We start from the raw sequence: 23,364 nt of genomic DNA on the forward strand, positions 1-23,364 counted from the left end.
AGGCTGAAGAAAGCAGAGACAAGCTGCAAGAGCTTTTGGAACCAAGCAGAGAGACAGGCCTCTAAGAAAGCTACCCGGGCCCAAGGAAAGAGATAAGAAATAAGTGGATTTTATCAGCTAGCTGTATTTGGAGTGATTATTACTCTGAACTGAAACTAAGGCTGCCTCCAGAAAACCTCCCCAAGAAATCTGCTCCCAGAGAGAACCATTATATTATATAGAAGAGAAGACGAGAACACCACAGCTACACAAATGAAACTAAGAGATTGCCTTCTTGTGAGTCTTCCCCAGACCAGGCTTTTGATAATTCTCTTTCCTATTGTCTATCATCTTTTGATATGGAGGAAGTCATTTATGGTAGTTTCTCACTCAATTTGTTGATCACTATTACTCTGAGTGAATTTCAAATTTTTTCTAAATTAACTACATAAGAAATGGATATCATGTCTCCATTTGGGTAGTCATGCTGGCCAAAAATTCAGTGGTGTCTCACTGCTTTATCTTCACTCTTTGGGGAATCTAACTACCTTGCTCCTGAAAATTTTCCTCTCTTATCTTCTACACATCTCTTTGTGGAAAACACATAGGAATATTATTACCAGATTTCAAAACCCACAGATCAAAGAGAAAATCTTGCAAAAAACAAGGAAAAAAAAATTCAAATACACTGGAGCTCCCAATAACAACTGTCAGGATTTATCAGTAGCCACAGTAAAAGACTGCAGGTCCTAGAATCATATTTATCGCCAATCAAAAGAACTAGACCTGGAGCCAAAAATATCATGTCTACAAAAGTTATTCACAATATTTAATGAGGAAAAAATGGACATTCAATGAAATTACAGATTGTCAGGACTTTCTATCAATCAAACCCAAACTCAATAGAAAATTTAATATCTAAGAACCAATATCAAAAACCAGTTTCAATAAACTTAACAAAGTGTTTGTTTTTTTTATATGAAAATGTATATCATAAATTTAAGATTGACATCAGCAATAGGGTATCACAAAAAAAAAAAATTAGGACAAAGTTGAGGTAAAAATAGAGGCATTAGAAGGGGGAGGAGGGCTCATAGTTCTGAATATTTATTCATATTGGCAATGGGTTAAATAGGCAACACTACATATATATCACTAAGAAGATGGCACCCTCCAAAATCTATAAAGAAATAAGTAGAGAGGGATGAGCAGAAGAGAGAAGCAAATGTTGAGGAAAGAAAACAAGGGAAGGAGACCTGGGTGGGGGAAAGTTAAATAATATCAAGGCAAGTAGGAGCAGAATTAAAGCAAAGAGTTAGCAGGGATAGGAAAGATATGGTGCATGTGGGGAGGGGAAGGAGGGAGATATGTGTGTGTATATGTATATATCTATATATGTATACACAAATATATAGCAATAGCCTGCTTGGGCGAAGTAGAGATGAAAGGGGAAAAAGAATAAAATAAAAAAGATGCATAACAGAGAATAAAAGAACAAAGGAAATAAAGAAAAATAGACACTCATCAATATAATTTCTTCTATTATTATATATTCTTTCTTGAACTGCTAATTTATTGTAATACATTTTGAATCCTCCCTGATGTTCTATGGGTACATGACAATGCTCTGCTTTGTTTTGTTTTGTATTACTTCTCTGATTTTTTCTTGTTCTCTTTTCATAGTTTCAGGTTCTCTCACATTAATCTTTACATTCAGATAAGTAGTTGTGACAAAACTGAAGTAGCCAAAGCCCTTAAGGGGGAAACAGGAGGCAGCACATGCCTAACAAATAAAACTTTCACTACCATCTCTCCTCAGATCTCCAAAGACCTTGGACCTAAAAGTCTTCAGGACTCTTGCCTCCTCCTGCCTACTGTCTTGAGAAGCAGCACCCATGTGGATGCAATCCAGGGATCACTCTTGCTGGAGCTTCAGTCACAGCTGGTAGTGATCCAAAAAGGAAAGTTCTTGCTACTTAAGTTCTCAGAACAATCAGACAGTTTAACATCAGAAGATAATAAGATTCTATCAGTGGAAATGACATTAAAGAGGCAGAATCACCATCTGCTTTGCCACTGCAGGCCAGGATCCTGGAGGTCTTTCCATGTGAGTTGTAGGTGAAACCATCTGCTCCTGGAGAACAGGAAGCAGCTAATTTTCTATTTGTGTACCCAAGACTTAGCACAATGCTTGGCACATCAGAAGCAGCTGATCAATGTTTTATTCATTCATTTCTTTATTACAAGAAGGTACTTGTTAATTTTTTTTTAAGGGGAAGAAAATAGTTTTTCTATCTTCCCTCTCAGGGTAGAAACATAGGACACTACTAAATAAAAGATGGTATATAATGTCAGACATGGATTCTGTACCAAGTATTTTTATTTATTTTTCTTTGTTCATGTAAAGACAAAAGAAAGTAAAGTGAAAGGAAGGAAAATTTTATTAGGACCTACTAGGTGCCAAACGCTTTATAAATCTTATCTCATTTGATCCTCAAAACAATGTTGACAGATATTATTAAAACCTTATTTTTACAACTGAGGACACTGAGGCAGACAAAGGTAAAGTGACCAGTCCAGGGTCACACCATCAATTCATTGTATAACCAGCTGCCATACTAAAAATGACTGTAATACAGATATAGTGATCCACAAATCTTTTAAGAAAATGTATTTCATATGTACAGAAAATAACAAGGGGAAAACACATGGCATGGTCTAGGTTAAATCCTCCTTTTGCTGTTTTTCTTGTCCTTGAAGTGAGACTAGATAATCTTGAATTATTCAAAAGATCCTATTTCTTTACTTCCCTTTTAGTTTAAATTAAGCTAAACTAATAACATTTTTTAACATAAATATGCATTGATATGTTTTTCTTAAATATAAAATAAACATACCTCTCCCATTTGCTGTTCAATAATTTGATGAGCAAGTTCTTCTATGGTTGCCATGATCCAGAGCTGCCAGAATGTCCTGCCAAAGAAGGAAAAGTCTCATAAGAAATGTTTATGAGACAATCACACTTGGCTCAAAGTCATACACAAGAAAATAAAGTCCAGAAGTTCTCAATTATCTTTAGGATAACAGAATAAAATATAAACTCCTTTTTCATTTCCCTCTCATAAAATCCTCTTTCTTCAAGATGCAACTTTTTGTTAGTATTTTCTAAAAAAAGTCTTTATTTAAAATTTTTATTCTAAATCTACACATTAAAAAAGAACATTTCTCTACCTACAACAAAACACACAAAAATTATTTAAGAAAATATGAATTTCTGTGTCATGTGGCTTGTTTTTCTATAGTATAGAAAAAATTCTATACTACTTTCAAAACCTGTCTGTTTTCTATGAACTTACTTCTGCACATTTTTAAAATGCTTCAGTGGTTCCCTTTTTTTTGGCATCAACACTGTCAACTCTCCTCCCTAATTCCCCTCAGCCCAAATTAAAAACTGATTTTTAAAAAAAGCTTAAAAGCACTTGCATATAAGGATATTCAAGCAAAATTAAACCATAAAGTGGTAATGCCCAAAAATCTAAGTCTCTTCCACTTGTGTCCATCAGCTGTCTTCAGAAAGTTGCTAACTTCCAGGTTCTTTGGAAACATGGTGACCATTGCATTGATCACAGCTCTTAAGTTTCCCAATGTTGGTGTTATGCTATAAATTGTTCTGTTAGCTCTGCTCATCTTACTCTGTACTAGGATTCTCTGACATTCTCTCTTTCATTATTTCTTGTAACACTATAATAATCCATTCTGTTAATATGCCAGATTTGGTCCCATCATTCGCTGACGGCCTTGAAGTGGCACTTCCTCAGATTTTGGATCTTTTTTCTCTCCAACCCCCTTTAATGTGCCCCTGAGAATCAAGAAGTTTATTTTGCCTATGACTCTTCTTTGGACAGGTCATTTAACCTCTGCCTCAGTTCCCTCAACTGTAAAATGGCTGTTAAAAGAGAATGGCACATACATACATTCTGTCTACCCAGGTGCTTAACAAATATTTGATCCTCACAATAATCTTGGCAGGTTGATATTAGCATTATAAATACTGGCTATTATTATGCACTATGTATTATGTTGAATTATAATTTTTTGTGAATATGCCATATTGTTCTAGCAGCTCAATTAGGTCAAGGATTAATTTTAAGCACATTAGTTGCTTGATAAATGTTCACTGTATTGAAGAAGGATTCTTGTACTGAAGAGTCAAAAAGTCTCTGTCCTGTCTGACCCATAAAGAACCAGACAAATGTAAAGTGCTGAGCTAAGTTTTGCTAGATAGCATTTGTCTTCCTTACCCTGAATGATTAATTCTTATGATTATTTGTTTCAACCTTGGGATTTTTTTGTTTGGTTGGTTTTTTGCCAAGAAAAGATAATCATCAAGGCAGTAATATTTAATGACAGAGATTACTGCTAACTTTTCTATTTAGCCACACATTGTAAATGGCAATTCTCAAAAGGAGCTGATAGCAAAAATCTGATGCAAAAACTGATAATTAATCACAAATGATGGAATTCATTACTCAATGATACATGTAAATAAATGAAAAGAATAATACAATAAAATTTTTGTAAAGGCTAAAGATAAACAGAAAAATCTGAACTGAAATATCACCACGCAGCTTAAATCATAAGAATTATCAAAAAAGGAAGAAAAAAGAATTATAACAAACATAATAGCATAAGTACTGCTTTTTAAATCGAAGGTTTAAAATTGAAGGTTTTGTAAATTGAAGACCATGTAAATCAGATGAAAAAGTATAGACACCCTAATTATAGGATTATAATATTCATGATTATAAATTCAGACAATAAAAAATTATATTTTAAAAATACAGTTCTGGAGGTTTAAGAGTCACTGTTTGCAAAGTGTAAAATTTTAATGCTAAAATAAAAAGGTAATTATGCCAAATAGAAACTAGTTAAAAAAAAACATAGCACAGCAATGTCACTTCAGCAAGCTCAAGGGGAAATGTTACCATTTGACATTAACACTAGCATAGGTCATTCCCAATAACCTTATATTTGGGCTCCTTCCCTCAAATCTTTCCCTACTTCAGTCTACTCTTCCCAATGCCACTCTTCCCCTGAAACTTTTCAAACAACTCCTATTTAGCTTTTAAAGCCCTTCACAATTCTGTCCCCAAAACTATCTTCCCATATTCAACACACCTTTGACATTTTGCAATCAGCCAAATTAGCTTTCTCTCCATTCCCTACACAGGACACTGGATCTCTGGATCTTGCCTTTGTATTGGCTATTCCAAATACATGGAATACATCTCCTAGAATCTTTTCTTCCCTCGAGATGCAGCTCAGGCACATCTACACAAAGCTTTTTCTGATCTCCTCAATAGCTAGAGCCCAACCTTCCTCTCTCCCAAACTGCTTAGTATTTGACTATCTTCTAATTATTTGCTTTATATATTTTTTTCTGTATAACTCATGTTCTTGTTATCTCCCCTATCAAAATGTGTCCTCCTTAGGATGCAGAAACTAGGCATTGACTCACACATAACACTGTATAGCAAGATAAGGTCAAAATGGGTTCATGATGTAGACATAAAGAGTGATATTATAAGCAAATCAGAAGAACATAGGATAGTTTACCTCTCAGATCTGTGAAGGAAGGATTTTGTGACCAAAGAAGAACTGGAAAGATCATTATTGATCACAAAATAAATAATTTTTATTATATTAAGTTAAAAAGTTTTTGTACTAACAAAACTAATGCAGACAAGATTAGAAGGGAAGCAATAAACTGGAAAAACATTTTTCCATTCAAGGGTTCAGATAAAGGCCTCATTTCTAAAATATATGAGGAACTGACTCAAATTTATAAGAATACAAGTCATTCTCCAATTGATAAATGGTCAAAGGATATGAACAATTTTTAGATAAAGAAATTGAAATCATTTCTAATCATGTGAAAAGGGGTTCTAAATCACTACTGATCAGAGAAATGCAAATTAAGAAAAGTGTAAGATAATACTACATACCTCTCAGTGGCTAAGGGGACAAGAAAAGATACTGATGAATGTTGGAAGGGATATGGGAAAACTGAGACACTAATACATTGTTGGAGCACTTTAAAATACAGTTTGGAATTGAACTGATCCAAATATTCTGCAGAGCAATTTGGAACTATGTTCAAAGGATCATCAAACTGTGCATACCCTTTGACCCAGCAGTGTTTCTACTGAGCTTATATCTCAAAAAAATCATAAAGGAGGGAAGGGGACTCACATGTGCAAAAATGTTTGTGGCAGCCCTTTTTGTAGTGGCAAACTGGAAACTGAGTAGATGCCCATCACTTGGAGAATGGCTGAGTAAGTTATGGTATATGAATGTTATGGAATACAATTGTTCTATAACAAATGATAAGCAGGATGATTTCATAGAAGTCTGGAGAGACATACATGAACTGATGCTAAGTGAAGTGAGCAGAACCAGGAGATCACTGTACACAGCAACAAGATTACACAATGATCAATTTTGATGGCCGTGGCTCTTTTCAACAATGAGATGATTCAGACCAGTTCCAATATCTTGTGATGGAGAGAGTCATCACCCAGAGAGAGGACTGTAGGAATTGAATGTGTACCACAACATAACATGTTCACTCTTTTTGTTGTTTGCTTGCTTTTTATTTTTTCTCATTTTTTTTCCTGTTTAATTTTTCTTGTGCAGCAATATAACTGTATAAATACATATACACATATATATGCATATATTGGATTTAACACATATTTCTACCATGTTTAACATATATTGGACTACTTGCATTTAGGGGAAGGGAAAAAGGAAGGGGGGGAATTGGAACATAAGGTTTTGGAAGGGTTAATGTTGAAAATTTATCCATGCATGTTTTGAAAATAAAAGGCTTTAATTAAAAAAAAAAAAAAAGAATTATTTCATTCATTATAATCCCAGCAGTAAGCACAGTAAACACTTAATACTTGTTGACTGATTTGAGGCCAAAAGCCCACTTCAAATCCCAGCTCTGCCACTTATAGGGTATGAGCCCATGACTTTACTTATTAGATGAGTGGATTTTAGACTAAATGGATTCTAACTCAGCCCTCTTCTGTAACCCTCCCTTTTCTCCTTGGGAGAAGGGACAGGCTCTGTAATGAGGGGTGAAGACTTATATCATGTAACTTCTGTTAACATCCAAGGAATCAGGGGATGGACTTGTGCTTCAGGAGAGGAAATAAATGCTGCCTTTGGAGTTTCAAAGGTGTGTCTACTCAACTAGGCACTCATTCTTGCAAGAATGTAAAATAAATCTTCTCTACTTCATCAGTGAGGTTCTTGATAAGAGATTTTGTTTCTTACATGTCAGACCCCTAAGCCTCACTCTCTGTAGAGATTTCAGGCAGTCTCATCTTGTCATGCTCTGTTAGAAATCCCAGCCATGTCCCTAAGGTTAAATTTTCCCTATAAAATATACTTATGGGCTATCCCATAGCTGCTGCCTTCCTTTGGATCAGCTCGGCATGGAACTGTCCCCTGAAGAGACTATGGAATGTCCAAGGTCTTAGCTTTTAAGACCACGTCCAGTCCTAAAATCCTCCTTCTGGGACTCCAACTCTGTAGAAGAGTGTGGTCTTTTCAGTACTCCCCAGATAGGAGATAAATGCAGTCTTCCTCATCTTTCTAGAGAGAGATTTGACTCCACATGGCTACTAGCTCATTCTGCACTTTAAAATCTTTCCCCCATTCCTCCAACTTAATGGAGAGGAAAGTAGATAATAAAAGCCATCCTTATGGTTTCAAGGGAGATAAGTGCCACTGCCATTTTGCCTTCAGGCACTGTCCAGAAAACCAGCGACTCTGTTTCCACCTCAGGCCTTACACAGCTTACAGACATTTAAAAATTGGGGGGCTCCAAGAAAACAAACAAATTTGTATGTTGGAAAGTTTCAAAGTGGAAGCCTACACTTTGGAAAAAAAAAAAAAAAAAAAAAAAACTGGCATTCAAAGTTTCTCCCAAAACATGCAGCTTTAAATTTATGTGAGTTTAAATTGGAAATTTTGATTCTAAATTGTATCATTATTAACTGGTGCTTGCTAACATTGTAAACGTGTTTACTATGGGCACAAGATTTTAGAAATATGTGCACATTAATCTTCAAATTGAAATATTACTACTGAAAATTTAAATCTGTATTTGATTTATTTTAAGCTAAGAACTAGATATTAAAACAAACTTTTCTGATAATTTACTCAGGTTACACGTTTTTATCTCCTCTAAATTAGATAAAAATATTTAAGGTATTATGTTGCTTTCTAAATTACATATTGTAAAATTTGTAAAAAATGCATGTAAAATTTTTTTAAATTGTTAGATTTTTTTTTCTAGCTAACTGTAAATTCTGAAAATGGTTATTCAAAATCTATTACTTCTACCATGGTTTCCATCTGTCTTCAGCAAATTATTGAATATTTATTTAGTGAATGGTCTCAATGTTTAACTAATATAATCTGTAGTTTTCTTAAAATGCCTAGAGCAAGATTTTAATCTGATCTTCACAATGATTTGTAAGTATATATATTTTAAGATCTAAAGCCTCTTATATGAGATTTGGTTATTTAAAAGAAAATTTCTTGGGACACCATAACTAATACTATACCTAGCTATACCTATCCAGGTACAGATGATGGACCAATTAGAAAATCCACTATCCCAGAGAAATGCAACAAAACTTCTCAAAAGGTACAATTGGAAGTTTATTCATTTTCATTTGGAAAAAAGGACTTAGAAGGACAGCTTTGAACCCCTCTTGAGGTCAGATCCTTCTAACCTAATTTCCCAATTGCATTCCTTTCTATAGGAATTATTACCACATGTTCTTCCAGTGTGGATATGAGATGGAATTATAACTGAATATGTAGTCCTCATTTGTGGTTTTCATACCTGAAGTCAAATGGCTAAGAATGCTTTGTCCTATTATAATCATGTCCCTGATTTTTTTTCTCTCTTTTACAGCAAATATTATTTAGAGCAAGTAGTCAGCTTAAAAGCTATGAGTAAAATGCAAGGATGTAAGATTTTTACTGTTTTCTAACTGAAAATGTGTAGTCATTAGGTAAATACTATTTTCCATCACCAGGTAGATGAATATTTGCCCTAGTTATCTGCTTGTTACCAGAGATATATTTAATTAAAAATATGTTTATATAAGATCTTTAAATCTTTCAAAAATGTAAGAACATTTAACTGCTAATACAACTTTGAGAACCAGCTGCCATTCTCATGCAGTATAAGAATAGAGAATTTTAGTTCAGTTTTCTGAGAAGATGTAACTTTTAAGTTAAAGCATTCTGCATTACATCTATGCACAAGCTCAATTTTATTTATTCAAGCTAATAGAGAATAACATTTTTGTCCTATATGTTCTATGGCATAAACATGTTTTTTTTTTTTTTTAAATATAACTTATCTGATATGCATAGATCAATCCACAAAAGAGATTGCTGGCCAGTCTATTACTTTGGCCTTCTTACTCCTGCAGCTCTCCAATTCTTATATTCCAAACTACAACAGATCCTGGCAAAGAGGGAATATACTCTTCTGCCATTCTCAGACCAGCTTCTAATCCTAGAGACAAGTCAGCAGAAACTTCTCCTAGGCCTACACCAGGCAACAAAGAATGCCCTTCAGTCTCCTGTGAAATCTACTTTCATTGGTCACAAGCTAGGAGAAACTATTAGGCAGGATTATCAGACATGCCCAATATCTGATATTTTGTGCCCAACTAATTCCTTAAAGTGCCATTAAAACCCATCTTCTAAAAACCTGTTGAGAGGAGGGATATTTGTCTAGGAAAAAAGACTGGCAGAGAGACTTTACACATATGCCTCAAGGAAGGGTTTGAGTTAATCTCTCTATTTCAAAGTCCTGCTTTTTTCACAAGGGATAATTCTCAGATCCCTGTTAAGGAAGGATTGGATGCCTTAGTTAGTCTGGTGGGAAAATTGCTTTTGGAACAAATATAACTTCTGCTCCACAAAATCTCCTTCGTGGAGATTTTGACTACTCTCTTTGTTTGGGATCCCCCTCCTTGGCACCCTACTTCTAATCATCATCTCAGTTTAAATTGGGTCTTTTGTTTTTAAGAATGCTTTTGTTAAAATAACTTTTGGTGGAGATCTCTAGAAACTGAGCTTTCTGGAGAAGTCCACCCCACCCTCTTTCCTTTTAATTGTTATATATGGGTTTTCTTTATCAACAGAGTGCAAGGAATCTCCTAGTGGAAGACAACAATCTCTATTTAAAAGAGATGATGTTTAACTGGATCTTTTCAGAAGTCTGCTCTGCCAGGCACACTCAAGAATGAGAGCTCTCTCTCTAAGTGCTTTCTCTGCTTCACCTTGTGGACTCCAGGAAGTTTCTCTAAACATTTCTGAAGACCCTAAAAAAATTGAATATCTCCAATTGGAGACCCCCTCCCCCAATCAGTAATTGTCTGTCCCTAACCTCTACTTGCTAGATTTGTTTTCTTCTAGGCTTTGGTCAATTCACCTTCAGATGATCAGCACTAGATCGTTGTATTGACCAGCTTGGGTCTGACTCAGTGGATGCTGCCCCTCTCAAGCTTGGCACCCCTCCAAATTGAAACCTTATAGGATGGCTCAGCTCTATGCCCATTCCCAGCAGGAGGTAGTTTCAGAAGATGAGATCTGCTCCAAAGGACTTTGAGTCCCATTCATTTGGGGGGAAATTGATTGTTGGGGCAAATGGACTTCAGCAAAATATTACCCAATATCTAAGTGAGCCCCCAGTAAAGTGCAAACTGATCCTGTGTTAATCTCTACTTTTATGCCTGGTAACCAACTTTGTATCCCTGTGGTGCCATCACCAAACATTGACTTCAATTCATCTTTATAACACTCCCACCCCAAATTTCATTTCCATCTTCTGGACACAAGTGTCTCTGGATTTGGCCTCCAAAATTTCAGTGCTGGTCTGCAAGACCCCCTTCTGTTTAGAGACCCCTAACCGACTTTTCAACAAATTTCTTTAACAATTAAATGAGTAGGGAAAGGATCAAATCCCGAGTAATGGGGGATGGGAACACTGGTGTCATTGCTCCCTAGGGCAGGCAGGGAAGGGTACTGAATCAGTTTAGCCTCATAGTCCCACCCTCTGTGGAGATCATGAGCAGCCCCTATCTGGTCAGAAATCTAAGTTAAGTTGAAGCTCTGAGGTTAAATTTCCCCTATAAATCTGTCCACGGTTCCAGCCATCTTTGCTGAAGCCCTTTTGGGTCAAGTATATGACAGCACTCTGCCTCATGGTGTCTCTTGCCCCAACCTGCAGACCTCCTGAGAAGATAAATTATAACCTCTCTGGAAAGCTTTCCTCATGAAAAGATTTGGATTTTTTGTTTCTTTTCTTCATCCATAGAATGAGGCTAACACTACTTAGACTATCTGCTTCCTAGGATTTTTGTGAAGAAAGTACTTTGTAGCTCTAAAACCAGCCTAGGAGTTATACAAACCTGAAATCGGCTGTCTAAGGGACAAGCAGAATAAGCTTATTTCATCTTCCACATAATGGTCCTCACCTGGAAAGGGCTTTAAAACCATACCCAAGCCAGCCTCCTCTCCAAGGAGTATATGGGTTACTACAAATTAGGGGTCGCTGTGCAATCAGCCAGGACTCAAACACATTCAGTGACAAGGAACTCACTGTTCCCTTGCATGTCTTCCTCCAAAACTGGAAGGTTCTAATTCAATTTGACTAAACTAGCATTAAGCAACTACTGTGTGGTACAAGGCACTATAATAAGGATTAGGTACTTGAAGGCAAGTGGCAAAAGGAGTCCCAACTTTAGGGAAGGTGAAATTCTCTGTAATGTTTATACAGTTGAGTGAATAAAAACTGATTTGAGAAAGAAAACTGTACTAACACTCAGCCAGATTACAAAAATTTTCCCTTAGAAGACAGCTGGAATATGGGATAAGCCTTGAAAGAAGAGATTTTAAAATTAAGTGAAGGAAGAATGCATTCCAATAATGTGATGCAAACTATCATAATGTACCAAACCTGCCTTCCAGAAACTTATATTTACACTTAGAATGTATTTTTTTTTAAAGAATACTATAGTATTGATGATATCCCATTATTCATCTATCATAATTTCTTCAGCAGTTCCCTAGCCAATAAGTACTCACTTTGTTTCTAGTTTTTTGTTACCATAGAAAATACTGTGTGATACACATATATATTTGTGTATTTCTAAGTTGGCCTGACACATACTCTTATGTACCTTTATGTCATCCTTGGAATATATGCCTAATAATAATATTTCTAAGTTGAAAGGGGGGGGTAATTTTTTTTTCTAGCATAGTTCTGCTTGGGGCAATTGCACCTACCCAAACTGACTACTCAGGAGTCACTCCAAATGATGTACAGAAAGAATTTATTAGAATCTCGAGAAGCGGACCGTCCTGGCCTGTGGGCCCGAAAGGACAGCAAAGATACCCACAGGAGGAGAGTCATTCACTTGAAGATGCTTACGACTTTTATACATTTCAGACAAAGAACCCCCAAAATCCCACCCTTTACAGGCTGTGATTGGTTACACCAACCTTTATCCCCCTATTTGGTCAGTGGAATGTAGTGAAAAAGGTGATATACAGCTTTGGCCACTTAATTCCTTCTTTGGACAATGGAATGCAGTCCAGGTCTCATCTAAAATCACGTGACTGAGGCCTATAGACCTGAGCAACTTTAGTTAACAGTCTCTGATCAATAAGTGATTAATCTGTAAGTTCTTCACCTTTCCACACAGTTCCAAATTATTTTCCAGAAAAGTTAAACTAATTCATAACTCCAACAGCTACACTTTTCAATCATTGATCTTGGCCTATCAATAGTAAGGTTTTTGTAAAGTATCTGTCTAGTAAATAAGGCAGCTCTACAAGACCCAGGAATGAAGACAGTTTTTTTTTAAAAATTGAGGAAAAATACCTTATAGAATCCATTAATTGGGGAGAATGCACTTTCCTGGATAGAATGGATTGGAGAACAGCCAATAATGGTAATTAAGGTGCTGGGCTGTGAACCTGCCCCCTTAATCCAAATGACCTCAATTTCCAAAAGCATTCCAAAATGCAATACCTAATTTTGACAACTTCAGAGACAGTAACTCTGTTATCAAATTTGAATCTCTAAAACTTAGAATTATAATTTGGAGTAGGCTACCTTAATTCCCATATATCCAATCCCAAAATTCTAACAATTTTTACTTTGAAAAGTTTCCTCCAATCTACCTCAGATTCACTAGCTGGATTGAAAAAACTAATTTGGATCCTTATTCAACCAGTATTTACTGACTGGTAATAGCGCTCAGTAACATTTCCTCTATTTCACAGGAAAAACCTCCCACCATTGAAATGCTGATTGTTCACCCAAGGTGAAAGTTGATTCCCATCCAGTAGGATTAGTAGAATTGTCCTTGCTAATGACCTGTTAACAAGTGCTCCTGCTTTCTGCAGCGGTATAACAAGTGGTTTAGAACTTCCTCTCACAAATTCTACGCATTATTTTCTTTTCTATTCTTTAATGACATACTTGTTCATAAAAAAGTATGTGTTATTCCTATCAAAAATAGTGTAAAAAAACTTAAAAACAACCTTATCCCACTTTAGGTATAGGAATGCTCTTTCCCTCTCTCAGAACTACTGATTCAGTTCAACAACAAATTTAATCAATGTATGTTAATTGCCAACTAAATGTAAAGCACTAAGGTAAGTTCTGGGGATACAAAAAAGACAGGTCCTTTTCCTCAGTGAATTTATTGACAAAATGGGGAAAATAAAATATGCCTAAATTTCTATAATACAAAACAGACTGAGTTAAGTTCACAGGATTAATCAGAAAAGTGTTGTGGAAATGGGAATAGTATCAGCAAAGACAAACAGATGAGAAAGAGCAAACCTGTAACAGGGACTGGTGACTAATCCCCTTCAGGTGGAACATAGCATTTAAAGGGATATAAGGCAGGTAGATTGCTCGTTGGATAGAACAGTTCATGGAGTTGGAAAGACCAGAATTCAAATCTAGCCTCAGACACTAATTAGCTATGTGACCCTGAGCAAATCACTTAACTCTATTTGCCTTAGTTTCCTAATCTAGAGGAACTGGAGGAGGAAATGAAATGGCAAAGCACTTCAGTATCTTTGCCAAGAAAATTTCAAGTGGGATCATGAAAAGTCAATAGGAATGAAAATGAAATGGGAATAAAAGCCAGAAAATGATGTTGAACCTGGGGTAGACTGGCATTTTAGGGTCTTCAGTAGGAGTTTTAAGGGAACCAATTCCTGATGGCTTCAGAGTAAAGGAATATCAAGCAGAATTAAGGGTTTGGAAAATGACTAATACTGCAATAATGTAAATGATGAATTGGAAAAGGATAAGACTTATGGAATATCATTTAGATATTATACTTAAAATGGAAACTACTGAATTAATGCCACAAAATTAATCTAAACTAAATATGTATTTATGAGGCCCAGGACCTAAGCAAAACTCTCTAAGGGAGGCAGACAAATGAGAATTAAAATTAGAATTTTGGAATCTGATAATCAGACAGATTTTTTAATAGATCAATTAGTCACTTTTAGGCCTCTGAAAATGTTACAGAAAAATCTATTTTATACCCATCAACTGAGGGATGGCTGAATAAATTGTGACATGTGATTATAATAGAATATTAATGCTCTCAGAAAAATCTGGAAAAGTCCTCCATGAGTTGATGCAAAGTGAAATGTATTATATATATAGTAATAACAATGTTGTAAAATGATCAGCTGTGAATGACTTTGCTATTCCCAGCAATACAATGTTTTAAGATTACTCTGAAGGACTTAGGATGAAAAATGCTATCCATACCCAAATAAAAAACTGATTGTGTCTGAATACAGACTGAAGCATACTTTTTTAAAACTTTTTTTTCGTGAGGGTTTTTTGGGGAACATAAAGGGAAGATTTATGGTTTTTTTTGCAACATGACTTTTATGGAAATGTTTTGCATAACTTCGTATGTGCCTTCTTAATGGGGAGATGTGAGGAGAAAGGGAAAGAATCTGTTTTGAAAATATAAAAAATTATTTTACATGTAACTGGGGAAAAATATTAAAACATGGAAAAAATAAATAAAAATCTATTGTATTATTGAAACAACACATTGTCTTACAGATTAAACTAAATTATACAATTTCCTCTAATGACACTCATAGTTGGGAAAATGAAAATCAGGAGACATGTAGTATAAAGGATGGGTCCCAATAAGGCACAGAAATCTAAGGTCTTCAAAGCCAGTAACTGGAGGGGAGGAGAGGGAGGAGGGAGGAAGTGGAGAAAGGAGTAAAGGAAGGAGACTTTGAAAGCTGGACAGCTACTTTTCAGTATGTTGTGGAGATGGACAACTTGCTTCAAGTAAAAAGTGGTTCTTCCAATACCACTACTGGAGTCAATTCAATAAAACATTTTAAGTGTCTATTATGTGCTAGACCTGGATATGTGTTAGGGCATTAAAGCCCTGCCTTCAATACTGCTGGGAGAGTACAAACACAAATTATTTAATGCAAGTTCAGGAATAAAAGGGGTAAGGGAAAGATCAGGAGAACATAAGCTGTTACCTCAAGGAAACACTGTTTTATTTGTCTTTACACTCCCAGAACCTCGCACATTGTCTGAGTATAGAAGATGCTTAATAATTACTTGTTGAATAATTAATAAACTCAGCATGAAAGCCAAGGTGGGTGGCCAATGGGATAGTAAGTTCAAGAACAGGGAGCAAGAAGCTGAGTGTGTTTGAAAAGAAGACTGATAACAAAGTCAGGCTGGAAAGGGATGGCAGCCAGAGAGGGGAGAGCCTTGGAAGAAGTTAGGTTCAACTGAGAACCATTGAAGGTTTTGAACAGGGGATGACAAGGTGAATCCTGCACCTTGGTTATTTTGGAAGCTCTCCAGGAGGAGGCAGGAGCAGGGGAGCACTGAAGAGGCTATTAACAAGTCCATGGAAGTAAGGCCAGCAGTGAGGCCAGAGATGCTGTCAGGGCAGCAGAGGCAGCTGGTGACTAAGTGGATGTCTGGCCCCTCAGGCATAGCATGAAAACAGATGGTGATTAGTCTCCTTTGATGTTATTTCTACTGATGAAACCACCACCATTTCTGATGCTGGCACACAGAGAAGTTCCACAGACTTTGGTGAACAGAGAAGTCTGCAGAAATGGATGCCCAGCTGAGGGTTCACAAGGTTATTCCCCTGGACAACAGCCGCAGAGGCCGGGGAAGGAGGGAGAGTAGGAGGAGGCCATTTTCATAGTCCTGGGTCCGGCCATCAATGGCACTGGGCTGGTTGTTGATATAGGTAGCAGGAAAGGTGGGCCCCTTCTCCACAAAGGTTAGCTTTCAGGTCAAGTGGGTACCAGAGACAATGAATGGTCTGATCCCTAGGTTATCTTCCACTCTAAATTTATGACTATGAGTAACAATACAGTATACATTATCAATCAGATTAATTACAATTAAGAAGTACACACAGTCATCAGTAGGAAATTTTCTTCTGTAAAAGAGAATTCTAGCTTGTCTTGTGCACACAGAAAGAAAATAAACAAGAAATTAAGTTTGATGAGATAGAGCAAAGTCCTCTGGGAAAGATTTGTAGCAGATCAACAATAAAAGGCAATGGTCACAGATAACTGTGAGACTGACATAAGCCATATGTATAAAATGATCAATTACTTAAGCACCTGAGGCTTTTTTTTCATTAAAAACTAATACCTTTCACCAAACTGGTGTCTATAAGCATTTTCTTACCCTTCCATCTTACAAAGCCACTTTTGCCTCAGCATAGTTGCTCCAGTATTGTAAGATATTCTAAGATCTAAATTAAAACCACAATACTGAGAGCAGTCACAAAGGGCTTGTGTGCTAAACAAAACATTTCATATTTACTCCTGGAGGCAATAGGAAGTGACTGGAGTTGGGAGTGGGAAAAGGAAGGTTGGGGATAGGCTGGGAAGTAACTGGATCAGACCTGAGCTTTGGGAAAATTCTTTCAGGAGCTTATGAGAAATGAAGTAGAGGTGAATGAGAGAAGAGTGGCACTTAAATTTACAAATCCAGGGTAACCAGGAAGATATTTATGTCCTTAATAAAGTAGAGCACTTCAGCAAAATAACTGTATGGATATGTATACATATATTGTATTTAACATATACTTTAACATATTTAACATGTATTGGTCTACCTGCCATCTGGGGGAAGGAGTGGGGGGAAGGAGGAGGAAAACTGGAACAAAAGGTTTTGCAATTGTCAAAGCTGAAAAATTACCCATGCATATATCTTGTAAATAAAAAGCTATAATAAATAAATAAAGCAGGGCGGGGGGATTGATTTGAGCAAAAAATATGAGTTTGAAATGCCTTTGGGGCACTTGAATGATGGTTTCAAACAGACACTTGGAAATGTAGACTGAACTGAGGAGGAAATTAATTTGGAAGTCATTTGTTGGGGGGGAAAAAAAGATAATTGAGCCTATAGGAGCTAATGAGATCATTGAAAGGGAAGTCAAACTAGAAGTGATATTGTAAATGCCCACACTTAGTGACATATGGATGCATCTTTGAATGAGGCCAGGTGAAAATCTCTCGAAAAGTCTATGACATGAACTGGATCAGACCTCAAGCCTGGAAGCCCGTCACATGATTCTCAGGAGTCTGTAGGGCAAGAAAGGTAAGACTCTAGAATCCAGCTTCAGGAAGTAACAAGAAGTGATGTGACCCACAGGAAGCAAACATCATTGCTGACCATTGGTCAATAATGGTTACTTCCTTTTTAATACATCCAATGAAAAGACTTGGATTTTTTGCTGTTTAAGCAGATTTACTATTTCTGACAGTCCAGATCAGACACATGCTGGGAGATGAGAGATAAGAGGCTCTATTTCTATCCAAGCGTACTTGGGCCTCTCCTTGCAAGGACCAAATAAATGCTTTCTCTTTGTACCTGAAGATGTCTCCAATTAGTTAATTTGGGTAAGGGAGTCTAGTACCCATTCCACACAATTTATGGGGGCTTGGTCCAGGATCTTGACTTCCCAGAGAGATGGCTGGGATCCTGATTCAAGGCAGGCTCCAGGTTGGGTTTTCTCTGACGGTCCTTGAGATCAGACTCTCAGTCTCCCTCTCTGTGAAGAATGGGCCTGAAGCAGAAGCATTCAAATACAAACAGGAACACAAATCTCCCACAAAGAAACTAGAGAGCAAGTGTCCAGGTAACTTATGCAGGAGTAATCCAGGGATAGAAGGGGAAGGGACAGTGGAGTTACACTCCCCAGGGGCACTGTCTGTGTCCTTGGGCTGTCCTTAGGCAGAAGAGACCCTGGGATCATCAAGGCTTGGTAATCTAGTATTAAGGGATGGCACCTAGTAAGCCAGAAGGAAGTCCTGATAAATGGCACAGAGCAGAGGAGCTCTGACTGACTGAGGGAAAGGAAGAGATGACTTTTGCACTTGAATTGAGAGGTCGGCTCTATATTACAGGAACTCAAGACATGAGATTGGTGTTTCTCTTCTCAGAGGGAGAGGAGAGAGCAACCCAATTCAAATCTTCGGAGCAAAAAGTACCCTTGACTGTTGTGTCTTTGTGCAGAATGTCTGGGGCATCTATTCTGTGAGCTAGATTTCGTTAAAAAGAAAAAAGCCTGACTTTTTTGTAAACTTCAGCTCTAGCCAATCTGGGGACTGCAGAAAAAGTTAGCTCATTTTTAAGAGTAATGATTGCGGAATTTGCAATTGGGTCATTTCAAGATTCCAAAATGCTTAGCATAAAACAAATGCTATATGAGTGTTAACTTCTTTATTGGATTTAATCACTTCATATTTGGTAACTTTATATGGGTTTTTAGATGTGACCACCATATAATACCAATGTTGAGATAAATGAGTTTTGTGTGTGTGTAATTTGGAAGCAAATTCAACTAAATTAAGAGGACTTATTAACTCCTCCCACCCCTCCCCCTAGATTTCTAAGGGAAATAGAGCAACTTAAAAAATTTAGTGAAACGATTTAGTGGATTTTTGATCCCTGACCCATCTATTCCTGAGGTACACATGTACCCACTAAGAGAGATGCCCTTAGTCCAAGGTGGATTAGGGTTTGTAAATGTACCCCTTAGCACTACTGAAGTGAGGAATTTTAAGAAGGAGATGAAATCACTTATGGAAGACCTGAACAATTAGGTCAGTTTCTGGGCCCTAAGATATATACTGGGGGTGAGTTAATGTCTAAATTAAATATACTGTTCTCTCCAGAGGAATTCTAGTGAGAAAGGCAGCTATGGAAGAATGGGAGAAGAGCCCACAACTGGGGTAGCCAGTTGATCAGAAATACCCTAATCAGGACTCTATGGGACCATGACAATGAGGTTCATCAGGGTCACATGCAAAACCTAAGGGATTTAATAATTATAGGATTAAGACTGCAGTGTCCAAACCACATAACCTGAAGAGAACATTCGATAAAATGTAAGGGAAGAGGAATCCCCTTCTGAGATCTTACTGAAAAAAAGTTTGAGAAAATAGATCTGGATCCCTCAGACCCAACAAAGAGAATAGGTTGAGGATAGATTTTGTAACAAACTCATGGCCAGACATAAGCAGAAAGTTACAAAAGATGGACAGATGGAATCAAAGGCCATTAAGAAACATTAGAGGAGGGACATTTTGGACAAAATATGGGTCTTCTGAGGATTAGGTATCAGAAGCTAAACTTGGTATATGAATGGGAAAGATCTTCTAAATCTGAAGGAAGCAGCTTATGCAAACCTTTGGCTTCTCAAAGGTTCCTTTCACAAATAAAGAAAAGAAAAGGATCTTTTGGCTTGGAAAGGTGAAGATTTAACTCACCCTCCCCATCTCTACATGTGGCTGCTTCTTAGAAGTGAGAACAAACTACACTTGATGGAGCTCAACTCTCCCCTGGACTAGTTGAATGAAATTACTTTAACATTAATTGTTTTTATTGTTTAAAGGAATAGCTTATATTTGCATGCTGTTAATAACTGAATGTTTTTATTTTTCAAGTCTATGGCTGCTTTAAGGCAAGGTCATTTTTGATGCTGTACCAAAGATTCCACTGCTTAGCAATGACAAAAACTTTTAAGAGATTTGTTAGAACTGCAAGTTCCCTGAAAGTGAATATTTCTACTTCTACCAGAACCAATTCAGTTCTGTTTCTGAAGACCAGAAAATTCAGGGAAGTTAAGTGGTCTCTTTCAGTTGGAGATCCCACCAGAGATGTAGTCTCACCCCCTACTGAGTTGAAGATTAGTCTGGGACCACTCCCAGTAGCTCAATCTCTCAGTTAAATGATTTTATTCAGTTGTAGATCTGGGACTGAGTGGCAAGAAACTCCAAGATAATTAATCTCTTTTCAAATGGAAATCTAGGCCTGGGGGTACTGACAATATTGAGGGAATCTCATTCAATGGAAGCCCAAGCCTTACAGTATAGCTAATAAAAGACTATTCTGAACTCCAAATCTCTGCATAAGCTGGAAACAGTTATTTGCTTTGCCAGTGAAGCTCTCTTCTTGGCAAGGCTGCTTGCCCACTGTGAAGATAAACCTTTGCCACTTTCCCTGACAGGACTTTACCCATTGAGAAGTCAGTCTTCCCAGCAAAGCTGATTTCTTGGTGCCAATAAAATTCCTTTTTTGCCATACAGACTTTTCAGGTTTGTGAATTCTTTCAAATTGGACCTGTACCAACCAGAGGGGACTCCCCACCCCAATTCTCACTAGCACTGCATCAATAACAAATGTAAATCTATAGCTTCCTTGAAGTACCTAGAACAGAATTTTAACTGAGGATGAGTTTTTGCCTTTGTCCCTTTGAACATATTTTTGCTATAAACAATATTCAATTTAGAATTTTTTCTACGTATTGGGCAGTTTAAAAGAAAAATGATTTGTGTAATGTTGAGCATAAAACCATGTACTTAGACATGAAAGATAAGCTGTGAACTTTGTAGGATGAATCTCTTACTGATATTAACGTAAGGTCATAGTCAAAACCTACTCAGGATATGTGATCCTCAAGAGGGAGTTTCATCTGAAGCTTTGATTAATGAGACTTGCTATTGGAGATAAAATTTCTTGGGATGTAGCTGATATTATTTGGAGTTTTTCAATTTGGGTGTGACTCTCTAATAGATCATCAAGCCAGTGATCCACCATCTGAAAGGAATATGCCACAAGCTACTCAAAAGAAAGTTGTTAAAGGTACAAGTTAGTATCTGGGCAAGAGTTCTGAGGATGACCTTGGCCTATCGAGGTGGATCCTTCTAACTCAGTTTCCCAGTACCCACCTGATTATTACTGAGTCTGGCTTAAGGAGCAATTGTTACTACATGATTAATTGAAAACATGAAAAAAAGTTGAAAAAGTTTTACCTGAAGTAAAACTGAGTTAAGGATGCTTTATCCTGTATCATGTATGTGCTCTCAGGTCAAAACCTGAAGAAACAGTTTTGATGCTATAAATAGCATGTTCCTGTAGTAGTTCAGAATTGGAAACAAAGTAAATGGAAATAAAGCATGGTTCATTCATGTAATGAATAAGTAAGTATCATAAGTAAGACATAAGTAAGAATCAGAAATACATAAGAATGAATATAAAATGAAGAAAAACCAAGAAAACAATAAATACAATGTAAAATACACAATCATGTAAATGAAAAGAAAATAACAAAGCTTAATGTTTTGAGTTTGTTTCTTTAATAAAGAAAGGAAATGGTAAAGGAAATGTCCCTCCCTCCCTTCACTGTCAAAGTTGGGGATATGGATGTAAAATTCTACATATCCTATGAGCCTCAGTTAACATGAGTTAGTTTTGTTCAACTGCTTTCCTCCCTCCCCCCTTTTTTCAAACTCTTTTTTCTTTATGACATGAGATGGCTCATAAAATGGATATGGGAGAGCAAAAAATATAAGAAATTAAAGTGATTAAAGTATATCAAATAAAAATAACTTGTTTCTTTATTCTTTCCTTCCCATAAAGGTTTATTTTCTCTCCTTAACTTTTTCATCTTTTTATTATTCTCTAACAAAGAAGAAATTCCTAGAAAAAATTAAGACTTAAAACCATCAACAATTTCTTTTGTGCTATATATGATATTTGTGCAGGGAAAGGGAAAAAGATAGGGAAAATTAACTAGAAGAAACGAGAGTCCCTCTATAGGAAGTAACAGGAGCAGCTCCAATGAGCCACAGGAAATAGGAATTGGAATGGTGGTACGAGGAAACAACCTTAAATGCCCATTTTATTCTAGAAGAAAAGGGAGATCAATATCACGTTAAGTTGTGGATAATAGTAAAAACAACTAAATAAGATTGAGAGGAAGGGGATATAAATTTAGTGAAGAAAGAAAAGGACCAAATGGCTGAAGACAGAATAAGAGTATAGATGATAAAAACACCAAATATTTATAAAGAAAGAAAGCACAAACGCCAAGTTTTCAATGGAAATCATTAAAATCCTGTCAAAAGATTTTATGGGTAAAGTGTCTAACCAAACCATGCCAAGTGTGTCTAATAGTATTACATTGGTGGAACGCTTTCAAGGCTGAGTGATTCTGAGCTTTTCTTCTGGCAGAGATGCTGTCGAAGAAGAAACTAATCCCCTTCTAGTAGTAATTCTTTATCACAGGAGACTAGGAATACACAGAAGTGTAATTTTTTTTTTTAAGTTTCTATGTCTGTCAAATAAGAACATCTACACAAAACTATACTATTTTTACCTCCTAAGTAAATTCTATTCTTTCTATTCCCACAATGACTACCTGAGTTCTGGCACCCTTCTAATAGTCAAACTATCTACTACAGCCAAATTAACCTTTCTTGAATATACCTCTTTACCAAGTTAACCAATAGTCCTCTTTCCTCCCAAACCAACACATTTTCATAACCTACCAAATAAAATCCAGAATACCTAGCCTGCAATTCAAAGCCCAAGGCAATCCAGCTTTAACCTATTGTCCTGCACATAGCATACACCGAAGCTAAAAGGCTACTCTTCCCTCCTCAAATGTACTATGTGCTTTTCCACTGAGTGCTTCACCCTGTTGCCTTTGTCAGTTACATCTTTCCTTGGCCCCCTCTGATATGTGTGATTTCTATCCATCCTTCCAGACCTATCTTTTCAATATTCTATAAAATAAGTATTGTATTGAAATGACCCAATGTCTTTTTCATTTCTTAACATTTAAACAGTAATTTTTTCCGTAACACTTATCACTCTTTAATCCACACCTACACCTCCCAATACTAGGCAGAATATGATAAATCCAAAGGAAAGGT

The 23,364-nt window shown here is 36.6% G+C and overlaps 1 protein-coding gene across 2 annotated transcripts in view; it reads right to left on the reverse strand.

Moving 5' to 3' along the window:
* The window catches only part of NR2C1 (nuclear receptor subfamily 2 group C member 1), a 102,780-nt gene that overhangs the window by 65,567 nt on the left and 13,849 nt on the right, over window positions 1-23,364 (reverse strand). For both annotated transcript variants that reach the window (XM_052000844.1, XM_052000843.1), the window contains exon 2: window positions 2,877-2,952. In XM_052000844.1, the coding sequence (XP_051856804.1) occupies window positions 2,877-2,930 (54 nt within the window). In that variant the 5' untranslated portion in view covers window positions 2,931-2,952. The remainder of the gene's footprint in view (window positions 1-2,876; window positions 2,953-23,364) is intronic.

The sequence above is a fragment of the Antechinus flavipes genome, chromosome 5 (genome assembly GCF_016432865.1).
Source record: "Antechinus flavipes isolate AdamAnt ecotype Samford, QLD, Australia chromosome 5, AdamAnt_v2, whole genome shotgun sequence".
NCBI classification, from domain to species: Eukaryota; Metazoa; Chordata; class Mammalia; order Dasyuromorphia; family Dasyuridae; genus Antechinus; species Antechinus flavipes.